Below are 14,888 nucleotides of genomic sequence, written 5' to 3' on the forward strand. Positions count from 1 at the left end.
AACCTCAAGCCCTCTCTGTTCATGTGCATAAAAAATGAAGTTGGCTCTATTGTCTAATCTCACTTCAGAAAAGCCCTTCCTGCTTGCCAAAGACTAACATAGTAAAGAAAACATTTTAAATATTATTTTTCCTTAAAATGTATTGTGGTTGTCAAAATTGCATACACACAAACTATTTTATACTTCTGGTTCAAATGCAGCACAATGCATAATTAAGTCTTTTACATAACTTGTAATTTGACAAACTTAGAATTGTTATGACAATAACATAAAACATTCCTGTGCTGTGCTGTGGTTAGACTGTTTCTGCACAAAAGAATTAAAAGAAAACAGCTTATAACAAAGGCAAAAGAGGTGTATACATTGTTATTTTCACATTGTGAATGAGAGGAATTTAAAATCTGGATATCACAGAATCCAATGAAGAGACAAATTAACTTTTAAATAGGGGAATCAAATTTATTTAAGTGTTTTTTTAAATTAATAATAACTGTACAATCCCGGTATGAAAACTTGTATTACTGCAAGAACGAACTTGGGCTGTCAAATAAGACTATATACAAAATTTAGTCTACATACTAAATAAATGCAGATACTTGGATAACAAACAAACAGAATACCAAAACCAAATAAACCAAAAGAAACCCACTATATTACCCCCTCCTCCCAAAAAGCTTTAAAATTCTTTTTATGATATCTGTCTGCTTTCTGGCCTAGATCGTTTTTTTCTTCTTAGTTTCCCTCCCACCACCCCAGCCTCATTAACTCTAGATTATGTTCTTTTCAATTCTCTAACTTAACAGAGTTATCAGTTATCATTTCTTTGTTTCTTTAAGGCTACACGAATCAACCTAAGTCCAAAAAGGGATAAGTTCCAAATAGTATGTATCTAGGGAACCATGCCCTGAATAAACAATTTCCAAACATTATAAATTTTGGCTAATCGGCCTAGCCAACTTCTTTTTCAACATTGGAACAATTCTGGTTCTGCTCATGCCCCTGTGAATCCAAAGTTCAACTAGATGATATGCAAAGATTCTGAAGATTAAGAAGCACATCAACTGTGTAGCAGACAACTCCAACTTAGTGTAAAAACTGAACTCACGATCTCTCCTCTCCACCACTAACATTCATCCTGATACTTGTTATCTCAGGTGATGACATCACTGTCCACCTGGTCACCCACAACCTGGAGACCTTGGAGCCATTCTTGCAAATCTCCATTTTCACACCCACCATATCCTATAGATCATTCATTCCTGTTCCTTTAACTTCCTAAAGTTATTCCTAAAAAATAACTAAAGTATTTCAGTGGTTCACTGAATTAAGGAAAGCTGAAGATATTTCAACACTGTGTCAGCTACTGGAAATACAAAGACAAAACAAGATGCGGTTTCTTTTCTCATTTTTCTCTCTAGAGAAACTTCTTTTATGTTCTCACACGATCTGAGGAAGGAACTAATTCAACAGCTTCCAACAGTTACAAAGCAGTTTCACAGAATTAGCAGAGAGAGTTTCCCAGGTGGCTCAGGGTTAAACAATCCACCTGCAAAGGCAGGAGATGCAGGTTTGATCCCTGGGTCAGGAAGATGTCCTGGAGAAAGAAATGGCAACCCACTTCAGTATTCTTCCCTGGGAAATCCTATGGATAGAGAAGCCTGGTGGGCTGGAGTCCATGGGGTCACAAAGGAGTTGGACTTTGTGACTAAACAACAAACAACAATAATGACTACAGAATAAGTGGGGAGAAATCAGAAGGAATCACAAAAGATAATTGGTTGGTAGAGTTGTAAGCAGACAGATGGGTGGTATGAGGCTGTTTTAGTTATAGAGGGATTATAGTCTTGCTGTGAAAGAGTGTTAGTTGTTCAGTCATGTCCAACTCTGAGACCCCATGGTCTGTAGCCCACCACGCTCCTCTGTCCATGGAATTCTTCAGGCAAGGATACCGGAGTAGGTTGCCATTTCCTTTTCCAGGGGAGCTACCCGACCCAGGGATCGAACCCGGATCTCCTGCATTGCAAGCAGATTCTTTACCATCTGAGCCACTAGGGAAGCCAGATCTTGCTGACTGTATCAGTGAAGGTGAAGGTGAAGTCGCTCAGTCGTGTCCGACTCTTTGCGACCCCGTGGACTGTAGCCTTCCGGGTTTCTCCGTCCATTGGATTCTCCAGGCAAGAATACTGGAGTGGGTTACCATTTCCTTCTCCAGGGGATCTTCCTGACCCAGGGATCGAACCCGGGTGTCCTGCATTGGAGGCAGACGCTTTAACCTCTGAGCCATCAGGGACACACTCAAAAAATAAATGGCTCTATGCTCATGGCTGTGAGAAAGGTGAGGCCCTCCTCCCTCTAGTCTCCTGCCTGCAGCCTCAACTATTCTTCTGGTGGCAGAGTGCCTTCTCTAAAACAAATTGGGTATCACCTTTCTGCTTGGAAACCTATTACCCTACACTCAAGCCACTTCCCAGACCTGTGGTGTACTGTTTATATTGCTGAGCTTTTGCATCTGAAATCTTCTGTATCAGACAAAATTCCATTTATCTGAAGCCCTGGGCCACGTATGTACTCCTTTTATGAGGGCATTACTCCTGATTTCCAAGACTGACTTGGTTCCTCCTCTGGGCCCGCGCTACACTTTTCACTCACACTGGATTGCATGGATTTGTTTACATATCTGCCCCGCTCTGTAAACTGTGAATTCCTGGAGGCCAGAACCATATCTTATTCATCTTTTGCTCTTTACCATCCTCTCTAGGATCTGGCATTTAGGAGGCTCTCAATAAATACTTAATGACATTGAGTCAAGGGAATGCTGAGGATCTTCTATTTATTGCGGATATCTTTTATATATTGCCAGAAATATGTGAAGCTGCAATTATTAGTGCAGCTCCTTTAGCAAATATTGATTGTGTCTGCTACATTTTGGGAAGCTGGGGATTATTAACTGTTGAAAACATAGATATCTTGCCAGCCTAGATTTTAATTGAATAATACTGTTTCAAAAACTGGTCAGTTTTGTAGAATCTAGGGGTAGGGTATTGTCATGTCAGCTTCTCTGTGTGAAAATTCTCATCATGATACAGTGGAAAAAAAAGTTCAATTAGGTGAACTGGAAGGGATATATATATCTTATATATATATACTCATTCACATGACAGTGACTGAAGCATAGTGTTTCAGACGGATGCAGAATACCGTCTGTTCAAGACCGCCAGAGGAACCCACGTGGTCATTCCTCTGAATAACACTCTGCTCATACAGTACGTTAGCTAGCCAGAACGAGCTTTGGGCCTCTCAGTACTTCTCAGTACATTTCCTCTCCTGTTCACCAGTTACCCTATTAGCCTCCCTAGTTAGCCAGATGTCAGCATCGGCATACAAAAAGAGCATTTAAAATTTCTGATTGTGGTGAGCAGCAGTAATAGAAATCTCTCAAATAAGAACTGTGTGCAACTTCCTTTCAGTTGTCTGTATGGATGGACACTATACTTTATGTGATTGAATGATCTGGAAATGTGATGACAGCCTGTATTACTCTCAGAGAAAAAAAAAATTAGAGTTCTCATGATTTTGGCTCAATTCCACTCCTGCTTCCTGACTGATGCTATAATTCTCATTTTAGGCCATATTTCTCTATAGTATTTACTTGGGCTTTTATTGGCAGGCTTACATTTTTTTTTTTTTTTATGTTTTACTTCAGAAGATCATGCTGAATTCTTCCTCTGGTTTCAACAATCATAGCAGCCACACTGGGGTTGGATTGTTAGGCTTCTAAAAACTTAATTCAACTTGACAGCTCTTAAACACAGTATTGCTTAACTGAGAATGTCCTCTGATAAAGGTTTGGAACTTGTTTCAGTCAGTTAGATTTAAATCTCACTATTGCAGGAGATTGTATGTGAGTTTTACTTCATTCTTAATTCTTCAGCAAACAAGCATTTCTTTAACTTTTTAAAGTATACAGAAAATAATTTGACATGTTCAAGTACTCAACATCTTTAACAGATTTTACTTTTTTGCTATATCTGATTTAAATCTTTTTGTTTTTATTGTGGGAGAAATAAAATATTTCAGATTCAGGGAAAAGTGCCCCCTCCCAATTCCTTTCCCCCCTTTCTTCTTTCCCCCAGAAGTGACCACTATCCGGAAGTTGATGTGTATCATGCCCAGTCACGCTTTTATATTTTCTACTACGTATGTATATATCGATCAACAACTGTTTTCTGTTTTTAGATTTTATATGAATAACATCCTCTGTGAATTATTCTGCAATTTATTTTCACTCAATGCTATATTTCGAGATTTATGGTTATAATTGAAATCTAACTCATTAATATTACCTGTTGTACAGAATTCCATTTATATTATATATGTAATTAATTTCTAGTCTGTTTCTCTTCTGAACTGTGGTGTTGGAGAAGACTCTTGAGAGTCCCTTGGACTGCAAGGCGATCCAACCAGGCAGTCCTAAAGGAAATCAGTCCTGAATATTCATTGGAAGGACTGATGCTGAAGCTGAGACTCCAATACTTTGGCCCCCTGATGTGAAGAACCAACTCATTGGAAAAGACACTGATGCTGGGAAAGACTGAAGGCAGGAGGAGAAGGGGATGACAGAGGATGAGATGGTTGGATGGCATCACCAACGCGATGGACATGAGTTTGAGTAAGCTCCCGGAGTTCGTGATGGACAGGGAAGCCTGGTGTGCTGCAGTCCATGGGGTCGCAAAGAGTCAGACACGACTGAGCGACTGAACTGAACTGAGTCTGTTTCTCTACTGTTGAACAAAATGTTTAAAATTTTTTGCAATTAAAACAATGTTGCACTGAATATCCTTTTGTTTTCTTATGTATGGGAGTGGTTCTCTTAGAACTGGGTGACAGATATAAGAAATTTAACTTAACAGGATTATCAAGTTACTTTCCTAGTGGTTACACAAATTTACATGAGTATTATTTTATTGTCATAAAAATGTTTTGTGTATGTGTGTGTGTGTAAATAAATTCAAATAAAGCCTATGAAGAACTTGGTACTTTATAATAATCCAGACAAAATGGAAATGGAAGGTTATGAATCTATGCCTGTGACCTTTAAGAATAAAAGTTTAATTGAAGTGAGGTCTAAGACAAGCTCAAAATATTTGGTTCAAAAAGTCAAACAGCATTGGGACTGACAGAGCCATAAGTAAGTAGAGTAGGTAGGAATGGTTAATGATTAAAGATGGGGGTAGGCACAAACACCTCAGAGACTCAAAAAGAGTCCCCTAGACCTCATACTTGGAGAAGGCAATGGCAACCCACTCAGTATTCTTGCCTGGAGAATCCCAGGGACAGAGAAGCCTGGTGGGCTGCTGTCTACGGGGTTGCACAGAGTTGGGCATGACTGATGTGACTTAGCAGCAGCAGCAGCAGCCCTCATACTAGTCTCCAGAGCTTCCACTTATTAGTAATCAAATCCATTCTTCATGCAAGTTTTGATTGAAAAGTCTTTGACTTTAAAAATAATAATAGTTCTTTGGGAGAAATACGAGTAAAGAGCACAAACTGTTAAGATGATAATGTTTTTAACAAACAAAACAAACAATCCAGTTTTATCAGTGGCAGTAAGTAACCTTTCTTTTATCATATATTCTGTTAAAACATACTGTGTTGAACAAATAATACACATAGTAAAAACTTCAGTGTTGGAGATCAAAATGATGCTGAGGTTAAGAGTGTTTATTTTTAGAACATTGTCTCCTTTATATACCATGAAAATTACTGTATCTATAATGGTCAGAAAATTACAGAAGCTCGTTACCACATGTTCTAAAGCAATGGTTGGAGTATTTTTTCCTAATACAGCTGAGGGATACGACACATCTCCATCAACTGTGGCTTACTATGGCAGTACTGTGAAGAAGGGAAGAATTTTTAAAATGACCCTCAATTTCAGGTGATTTTGATATGCCGTTTCACTTTAACCATCATTGAGAACAGATGTGATAAAATAGAGACTCTCAATTTTGGCTGCCTACTGATATCACTCGGGGAGCTCTAAAGAAAATTCTGGTCTAACTGATCTGAGTGGAGCCTGGGCCTTGGCATTTAAAGGTGCTCCCTAGGTGGTTCTAACTTGTAGCCATGGTGAGAATTACCTCCTTTCCCTAAAGAGGTGGTTGTCAAATTTTAGCATATCCCAGGACAACATGAAAGAGTTGACGAGGCACAGATTGCTGGGCTCCAGACTCAGAGTTTCTGATTCATTAGGTCTAGCATGGGGTCCAAGAATTTGCATCACTCACAAATTCTCAGGTCATGCTGATGCTGCTAGTCTGAGGACCACACTTGGGAAATCCATGGCTCTAAACCAGAAAAGACTCACCCTCTATTGACCCTCTCTAAGACATTTATAGAAAAGCTTCTACAATTCACATTAAACTATTCTTTAGTTATTAGTTAACATTTTAGTACAGAATTAGCTAACAAATTATTCCCTTTTTAGAAGTAGTCTATGCGTGTGTGCATGCTCAGTTGCTTCAGCTGTGTCTGACTCTTTGTGACCCTATGGACTGTAGCCCGCCAGGCTTCTCTGTCCATGGGATTCTCCAGGCAAGAATACTGGAGTCAGTTGCTGTGCCCTTCTCCAGGGGATCTTCCCAACCCAGGGATCTTACCCACATCTCCTGAATTGTATGTGGATTCTTTACCGCTGAGCAGTCTATACTCATCACTAAAAATAATTCAACAATATAAATCCTAGAAAGTAAAATATCAAAGTTGTTTCCTCCCATTCCCTAACTTAGGAGTTGGCAGATGCTTCCTTCCTGTAAAGGCCAGATAGCAAATATTTTTTGCATGGCAGGCTATAATGGTCTCTGTTGGCAATACTCAACTCTGCTCTTGTGCATGAAGAGGCCACAGACAACCTGTAAATGACAGGTGTGGTGTGTTCCAATAAGACTTTATTTACAAAAATAAGTAGAGGGCTGGATTTGACACATGGGTTATAGTTTGCTGACTCTTGCCCAGACCCATGTCCCAGAGATACTGCAGTACAATGTTTTTATTATATACTTTCAAACATTTTCTTTGATTGTTTGTGCTCATGTCCGACTCCTTGCGACCCCATGGACTGTAGCCCGCCAGGCTCCTCTGTCCATGGGATTTCTCAGGCAACAATACTGAAGCAGACTGCCATTTTCTCCAGCAGGGCAGATCTTCCTAAACCATGGATTGAACCCATGTCTCCTGCTTCTCCTGCACTGGCAGGTAGATTCTTTACCACTGAACCACCTGAGGTGCCTTTCCTTTGCTTACGTGAACCCCAATGTTAGATCTGCATGCTCATATAAAAATACATAAGCATTATGTACAAATATATCTTTTTGCTTGCTTTTAAAATGGAATCATCAGTGATATAATTTCTTACTCATTAGTTTGACAAAAAGCGTGGTGTCAGAAAACAGTAATTTTCACACATTATGTATAAAAGCTTTTCAGCTGGAAATGTTTATATTGGCAAAAATTGATAGAAACCAAAGGGTCCATGAAAAGGCACTTATTTAAACAAATAAAGTTTAGCTATACAATGTAATATTATGCACATGTGTAAAGGAGTATACTGCTATATACTATATACAGTATATACTATACATACAGTATATATACTAGTATATACAGGATATACTATATATACTGCTATATGTAGCAGTATATAGTTCATAGTATATCAGCAAGAGATAACTAAGTTGCAAAATATTAAAAATAATTTTAAAAGCAACTAATATCAGGAGAGTAATACAGTATTTTTGGTTATGTAGCTTAAGCTTCTATATGTAAAACAGTGGGAGGGGTGTACTTTACCCACTGATAGGATATCGTGTTTGACTCTGAAGTGACTTAATCACTTTTAATACAGGAATGCCAACAGTAGTGAATCATTTTATGCATTCTGTCTTTTGCAAAAGCTTTAAAACATTTTCGCTGGACATCACTACTGTGATTGCCTGGGAATGCCTGCTCACTTTGTTCAAGAGAACCTGGCTTCCAGGTGGAAATGCATTTTAATCCGATTGACTATGGCAGCTTTTACAAAACTGCTGTTAGTTAGAAATGGCGAAAGATGTAAACATGCATTGCACAAAAAAGAGTGTTACTGTTTTAGCCTGTGATTTCTCATTCTCACCTGTGGGTACACTTTAAGAAATCTGTGAGCTGAAGGCAATGCATTTAGTTGTGAAATCTGAATGATGCACTGCTTAAATGGTAAAAATTAGAAATAATGTGAAAGAAGGATTATAATTCTCTTTTCCTTACTGCCATGGCAGATGCAAATTTTCAGTTTTGATATCTATTTTGAGGACCTAAAACAAGGCTTTTAATCAATGTATTATATATTAAATTGATACTGTTAACTTCTGATTATTCAAATTAATAAAATATTCATAGAGAAATGTCCAAAGTTTTACATTTCTCAGACACCCTCCCCACCCCCACCCCCATTAATTATCATGCCTAGAAGCTTTTTAGTAAAAGCAGCAGTCATCAGGCTGACGGAATCTGACAGGCCAGCAAGGCCCAATTACACTGGTGCTCTGTGGCACTTTGATGTCCTGGAAACAGAGAGAGATAGGGGCAAATTGGGTAGCACATTATGTTAATGACTTGATTTAATCCAGCCACTAAACTTTATGTAGCCTGTTAAAAAAGATGCTAACACTAATTATGCCACTTTGGAGAGGAAAGGAGGGGACAAGCATTTCGTTCTGACAAAGTGAAGCTCATAAATGTTGTAAATGAAATGAAACAAAATGAAGTAATCTATGATTAATTATACATCACAGACATGAAGAAAAGAGGAAGAACCGAGTAATATGTCTAAGTCCTGGGAAATCGGTTAGATTCCTTTTAAGGATCGACATTTCTAAAAAGTAACTATGAGCTGTCAGATTCTGTAACATGAAAAAAAGAAACTGAATGATCTTAAATTGCTTACATAGTACAGGCGATGACTGAAATTCAGAGTGTAATTGGCATAAATGATTTTTATCTAGGACACTACTTTTAGTCTCAATTTGGTGACATTATAGCTATAGGTAAAGGCAATTTAAAACATTTCTACACAGTGGAGATAACCACAGAGTAGGGTTAATTACCTTTTAACTAATCTCTATGCCTCTATTCTTTATCCTATTGATAACAAGATCTTTTAAAATGTGATGTAAGAGTGTAAGCTCCCCCAAAGCAAGAGACTTATTTCTCTTACCGCTAAGTTCCCAGTCCCCAGAACAAGGCTGGGGACACAGTAAATGCTTACTGACTCCACCTGTTTAATGAATGAGTGATCATCCTCCCCCCTTAAAAATCTTCACTGGCTGCTCACAGAACTTTAGGATAGACTGCAGCTTCCTCAACTGATACACAGAGGCCTCAATGCTCTGGACAGGCCTATCATTTCAGAATCTTCTCCTGGGGCTCCCTCCATATGCCCTAGGCTTGGCCCATCCTAAAACCATTCTGACTCTGAGAATAAGCCATGTTCTCTGCACTCTCTCAAAGTCTCATGCTTTTTATTCCTTTGGGCTATAATGACTCTCCTTTGCTTTCACTAACTCTTAATCACCTTCCACAGCTGGCTCAGGCTTCACTGACTCTAGGAAGCTCTCCCTGACGACGGTCCCTCATGCTGAGTTAGGCACCTCTCTTGAATGTTCTCAGAGCAGTTGTGCATCCCAGTCTCCCAGCACTGACCTCTGCACTCTAATTGTATTTCCCCTACACTGTAAATTTTTGGAAGCCATGGATTGCTTCTTGTATGACACACAGTAGATGCTAATGAACGAAGAACAGTTGTGAGAACTAAAGAAGATATTACATATTAGCCATTCAGTAATACCTTCCCTTCCAAAGAAAGCTATTATAATAGTGCCCTGAGATTTCTACTTGAAGCAGTTCTTAAAGAGGAGATGAAAGAAGAAATTAAGGAGCCACAAAAGTTTTTACGCTTAAAAAGTGAATATCAGCAGTGGGACAAAATGACATTCTGTGTCTCCTGGTTTCATGCACTGAAAAGGACACAGCACTGCTTCTGTAGGGCTCCTACCCAAACAAATGAGCTGAATCCAATACGGGGAGAAATCTCACAAATTTAAATTGAAGGACATTTTACAACATAAATGGCCTGCATTCTTAGAAAAAGTCAGTGTTATGAAAGACTAACTCAATGGAATGCTGAGGAACCATTATGGATTGAAGGAGGCCAAAGGGGCATGACAACTAAATGCAATGTGTGATCTAGATTTGATCCTGGACCAGGTCAATAACTTGCTATAAGTGATAATACAAGGACAACCCGCAAAATCTTACTAAGAATGGTAGATTAGATAATAGTATTGTATTATTATTCTAAAGTATTTCGGGATAAAGGGGTATGATTTCTTAATTATGTATGTAAGAATGTGTGTATATAATGCATACATACATATAAATGTATATAGGAGAGAGAATAGAAATGATTAAAAAGAGTGTAGCAAACATTAACAACGGATGAATCTGAGTGAAATGTATTCAGGAGTTCTTTGTACCACTTTTGCAATCTTTATAAAGAAAAAAGTTCCATGACTGGTATTAAATGATTGCAAAAGGAGCACACAGAAAAACTGGTACAATCATTAGAAAATGCTGTATTTCACCATTATGATGATCTCCTGAGTTTTGTTCCTGTGTTCACAGATTATACTATTTTACTGTATTTGTTATATAATTTAATAAAACTAAATTTCACCTATTAACGTAAGGTACTTGTCAGTACCTTCTACTAAACATAGAATTTGAAAAACCACATGGGAACTTGATTAATGACTACCAAGGCATAAAGCATTGCTTAGAATAGCTGGTTGCTTGAAACAATAATTCACACTTCTGAGATGGCATCAAAAATCATTATAGGAAGTCGCATTTGAGTAGTGAGGGCTGTATTAGGCTGTAGCGAAGTAACAAAAATTACTTTTCTGGAAGTAATAAGGAAAAAATGCAATTTACTCCAAAGGAAAAATATATGTATACATTAGACTTAGTTGACTATTTTAGAAGAATAGCTCTTTCATTAAACTTCTTTGTTACATTAAATTCTCTATTCTTAGTTAAGAGCACTGTACAATTGCACTGAGATGCTAGCAATGCTGTCAATATACACATGATTCCGTTGAAAAATCTGATAAAGGATTTCTCAACCTCAGCACTACTGGCATTTTGGGCCAGACAGGTCTTTGCTGTGGGGCCTGTGCTCTGTAGCATGCTAGGCAGCAACCCTGACTTCTATCCACTAGATGCCAGTAGTAGTCCCTCCCAGGGTGACAACCAAAAATACCTCCAGACGGTGCCAAAACGAATCCCTTGCGAGGCAAAACTGCCCCGGGTTGAAAATCTCTGGTCTGAGATGATAAAATTTTAGATAACATTTCCCCATTCTTTGAAACTGACTTTTAGATGATGAATACAATGTTTAGAAAATAAAGTTAACTGTTGCAATGTCTCCCTAGTATCTCCTGGATAAAATCTAAAATATATTTAGTCTTCTCCATCATATCTGAAACCTTCTATCCTGTTCTGCAGAAAGGCTGCTCTAGTGAGTGTATTCTTATTTCTGAAACATACTGTGCATCCCCTGCCAGCACCAGCATGCACATGACTTTGTGCTTGCTGCCATGTATCCCCATATTTGAGATGTTACAGTTAAAGTGGACACTCCTTTTCCCTATGTGACTGGCTACAGTTGAATGGGTCAAAGGACCACAACTGATAAACATGGATCCAATCCAGAGGCTAGACGTAGCTGATCAGATCTTTCTCTCTGGGCTTGGGCATTTTGTGGGGCTATCTTTGGGCAAGTGAAGCAGAAAAAAATCAGCTTAAAATGAGAAAAAGCAGACATGAAACTCACAAGAAAGAGGGTGGGTGAGCAGATTATGGGCATCTCCTTAATGAAGTCTATTGAAAAATCACTCCAAATTTCTCTTTCCTCTGAACTTGCTTAATTAGTGGCATGACTGTCAGCAAGTCACCTTACTTCAAGGTCTCAGTTTACTTATTTGGAAAATGAGGAAGATGGGCCCTGAACAGCTTTATTCTTTAGCTCAAATATCTACTAATCATTGGTGGTATTGTCTCCTGATTGTTTTAGATTGTAATTTAACTGATGATTTAATACTTGACTTTTCATGAACACATCTTCCCAATTAGTATGATATTTCCTGAGGGCAGGGCCAGAATGCTCTATTTACTCCCTAGGGAGATGTGATTACCAGTTGCAGATGGTGAATCCCTGGGAATCACTGAGTTATAGTAAGAGAGATGAGTGCTGTTTGTAAATCTGTTAGAGAAGTAAATTCTTTGGTACTAGTCCCTTAGGCCCTAGGACTGATTCAGTATCTCATACTTTTATGTTCAAAGGCTAAACCATGTAAAGTATCCAAAAATCATGATGAAAGTAAGCAGAGTCTTACAGAACCACTGAGAAAGAAATGTGAAGAATGTGAGAAAGAAATACCTGAGTCAAACTTGCAGGCTTACTACTCTTAAATGGAGTGTTCTTAGTAAAATGATGTGATGGTTAACTTTATGTGTCAAGTTGACTGGGCCATGAGATATAGAAATGTTTGGTCAAACATTATTCTGGGTAAGTCTATTACGGTGTCTCTGGATAAGATTTAACATTTGAGCTGGCAGACTGAGTCAAGCGGATTATACTCCTTAACGTGGGTGCATGAGTGTGTGCTCAGTCGTGTCCAACTCTGAGAGCCCATGGACCCCTGCCAGGCTCCTCTGTCCATGGAATTTTCCAGGCAAGAATACTGGAACAGGTTGCCATTTCCTACTCCAGAGGATCTTCTGATCTAGGAATGGAACCCATGTCTCCTGCACTGGCAGGCATATTCTTAATCACTGCGCCACCTGGAAAACCCTAATGTGGGTGAAAGTGAAAGTGTTACTGTCTTAGTCATGTTTGACTCTTGGTGGCCCCATGGACTGTAGCCTGCCAGGCTCCTCTGTCCATGAAATTCTCCAGACAAGAATACTGGAGAATTCCATATATCAGTATGCTATACATTAAATGATATTATGATAATTAACAATCATATAACAATGATAATAAAACTTTGGACAGATGAAGTATTTATCAATCATCTGTTTGTATTTCTCAATCACAGAAACAATGGGTTTCTCTATTTTATGGAGGCACCTGTGACATCTGAAATGTTCTGTTCTATGAGTTTGTTCAGCAGAGAGATTAAGCTAAAAATATGAGATTTTAAGAGTTGAAATAAGTATTGCAATTCTTAAAACAATAAAGTAGAAATTCTATTTTTTCTTTTATTTTTTTAAAGGGGAAATTCTAAAAAAATTAAAGGAATACAATTAATCATTTCAGGAAAATTAACTTGGATGAATAAAAAAGCTACCACTTTTCTTATGTTTACTTTATAAAACCTTTTTTCTCCCCGACAATGAAAAATGCTCTGGTAAGTGGGATACTTCCTATGTAAATTAAAGTATAGCTTCTTTTCAAAACTTCAATTTACATATATACTACTTTTCAGCAATGTGCTACAAAACAAGCAAAGTATATGTATATGAAATGCATTACCTTCTAAGAAAGTTTAATTTTTGGGTAGAATGAAGTAACTTTAACAGTTTATCAGTGACATATTTAGATATGAACAGTCTATGAATTTACATATGTAACTTACTACAGTTTTAAAGGCAATCTCACATTTTGGAAATTCTTTAAAGTTCAGATTTGATTTACTGTATCTTTGTATAATGGTTCTGCAAAGGAGTCAGAGAAGTCAACTGATTTGAACAAGTAACTACTGTAGCTACAGATGTTAGGTACTCTAAAACACGTAAGCAAAGCTAACACTTAAATGTTATGGCCCATTACATAATGAAAGCATAAATAAAATTTTCTTATACTAGATCATTATTTGGAAAAGATTATGATAATACATAAATTTTTTTCCAGAAATATTCTTCCTTAAGATTTTCATATATGAAGACTGATAAACTATGAGTGAAAAGCAGCTTTATTTCAGAACATTTTTGGTTGATATCAGGTTACTGACCTGTTTGATATTCTTGGAGACAGGACCTGGAATAATACACTCATCACTGTCAGAAGCTGATCTGTCTCCTTCATCTGTTAAGAAACAAAATTTTATTGGTTTAAATCTGTTAAACCAATTACATTTGTACCCTGTGAAATGGAGAGAAATAAGCATATATTACAAGGATAACCATAAAAGAAAAATATGATAATCATGTCTGAATTTTTTTAGCACTAAAGATAATTAGATTTACATTACATTTTAGTACTGATTCATTGGAAAAGATCCTGATGCTGGGAAAGACTGAAGGCACGAGGAGAAAGGAACAACAGAGGATGAGAGGGTTGGATGGCATCATCAACTTGATGGACATGAGTTTGAGCAAGCTCCAGGAGATGGTGAAGGACAGGGAAGCCTGGTGTGCTGCAGTCCATGGGGTTAGAAAGAGTTGGACAAGACTGAGCGACTGAACTGAACTACATTTTAGAAAAGAGAAAAGGAAATAAAAATATTGCTTGTTCAAGTATAAAATTAAAGTAAAAATTTTTTAAAGAACATGATAATCATATTTTCCAACAGCCTAACCTAAACTACTGTGTAAAAAATAAAGTTATTCCTACTATTTAAAAATATTTTTAGAAGTTTTACAGTAATATTGCAGTAAAGTTGACATACAATAAACCATACAAATTTGTGTGCAAAATTTGTATTTACATCTTGGAAACATGTATTTTGCTGCTGCTGCTGCTGCTGCTGCTAAGTCTCTTCAGTCGTGTCCGACTCTGTGCGACCCCATAG

At 37.7% G+C, this 14,888-nt stretch overlaps 1 protein-coding gene and 1 non-coding gene across 5 annotated transcripts in view; both read right to left on the minus strand.

The window, feature by feature from the left end:
- RPGRIP1L (RPGRIP1 like) overlaps positions 1-14,888 on the minus strand; it is a 98,462-nt gene that overhangs the window by 21,030 nt on the left and 62,544 nt on the right. For all 4 annotated transcript variants that reach the window (XM_070771933.1, XM_070771931.1, XM_070771932.1 and 1 more), the window contains one exon: positions 14,109-14,182. In XM_070771933.1, the coding sequence (XP_070628034.1) occupies positions 14,109-14,182 (74 nt within the window). The remainder of the gene's footprint in view (positions 1-14,108; positions 14,183-14,888) is intronic.
- On the minus strand, positions 2,218-2,290 carry TRNAW-CCA (transfer RNA tryptophan (anticodon CCA)). The gene has a single exon. It is a non-coding gene; the product is annotated as a tRNA-Trp (tRNA).

Source organism: Bos indicus, chromosome 18 (assembly GCF_029378745.1).
Source record: "Bos indicus isolate NIAB-ARS_2022 breed Sahiwal x Tharparkar chromosome 18, NIAB-ARS_B.indTharparkar_mat_pri_1.0, whole genome shotgun sequence".
NCBI lineage: Eukaryota > Metazoa > Chordata > Mammalia > Artiodactyla > Bovidae > Bos > Bos indicus.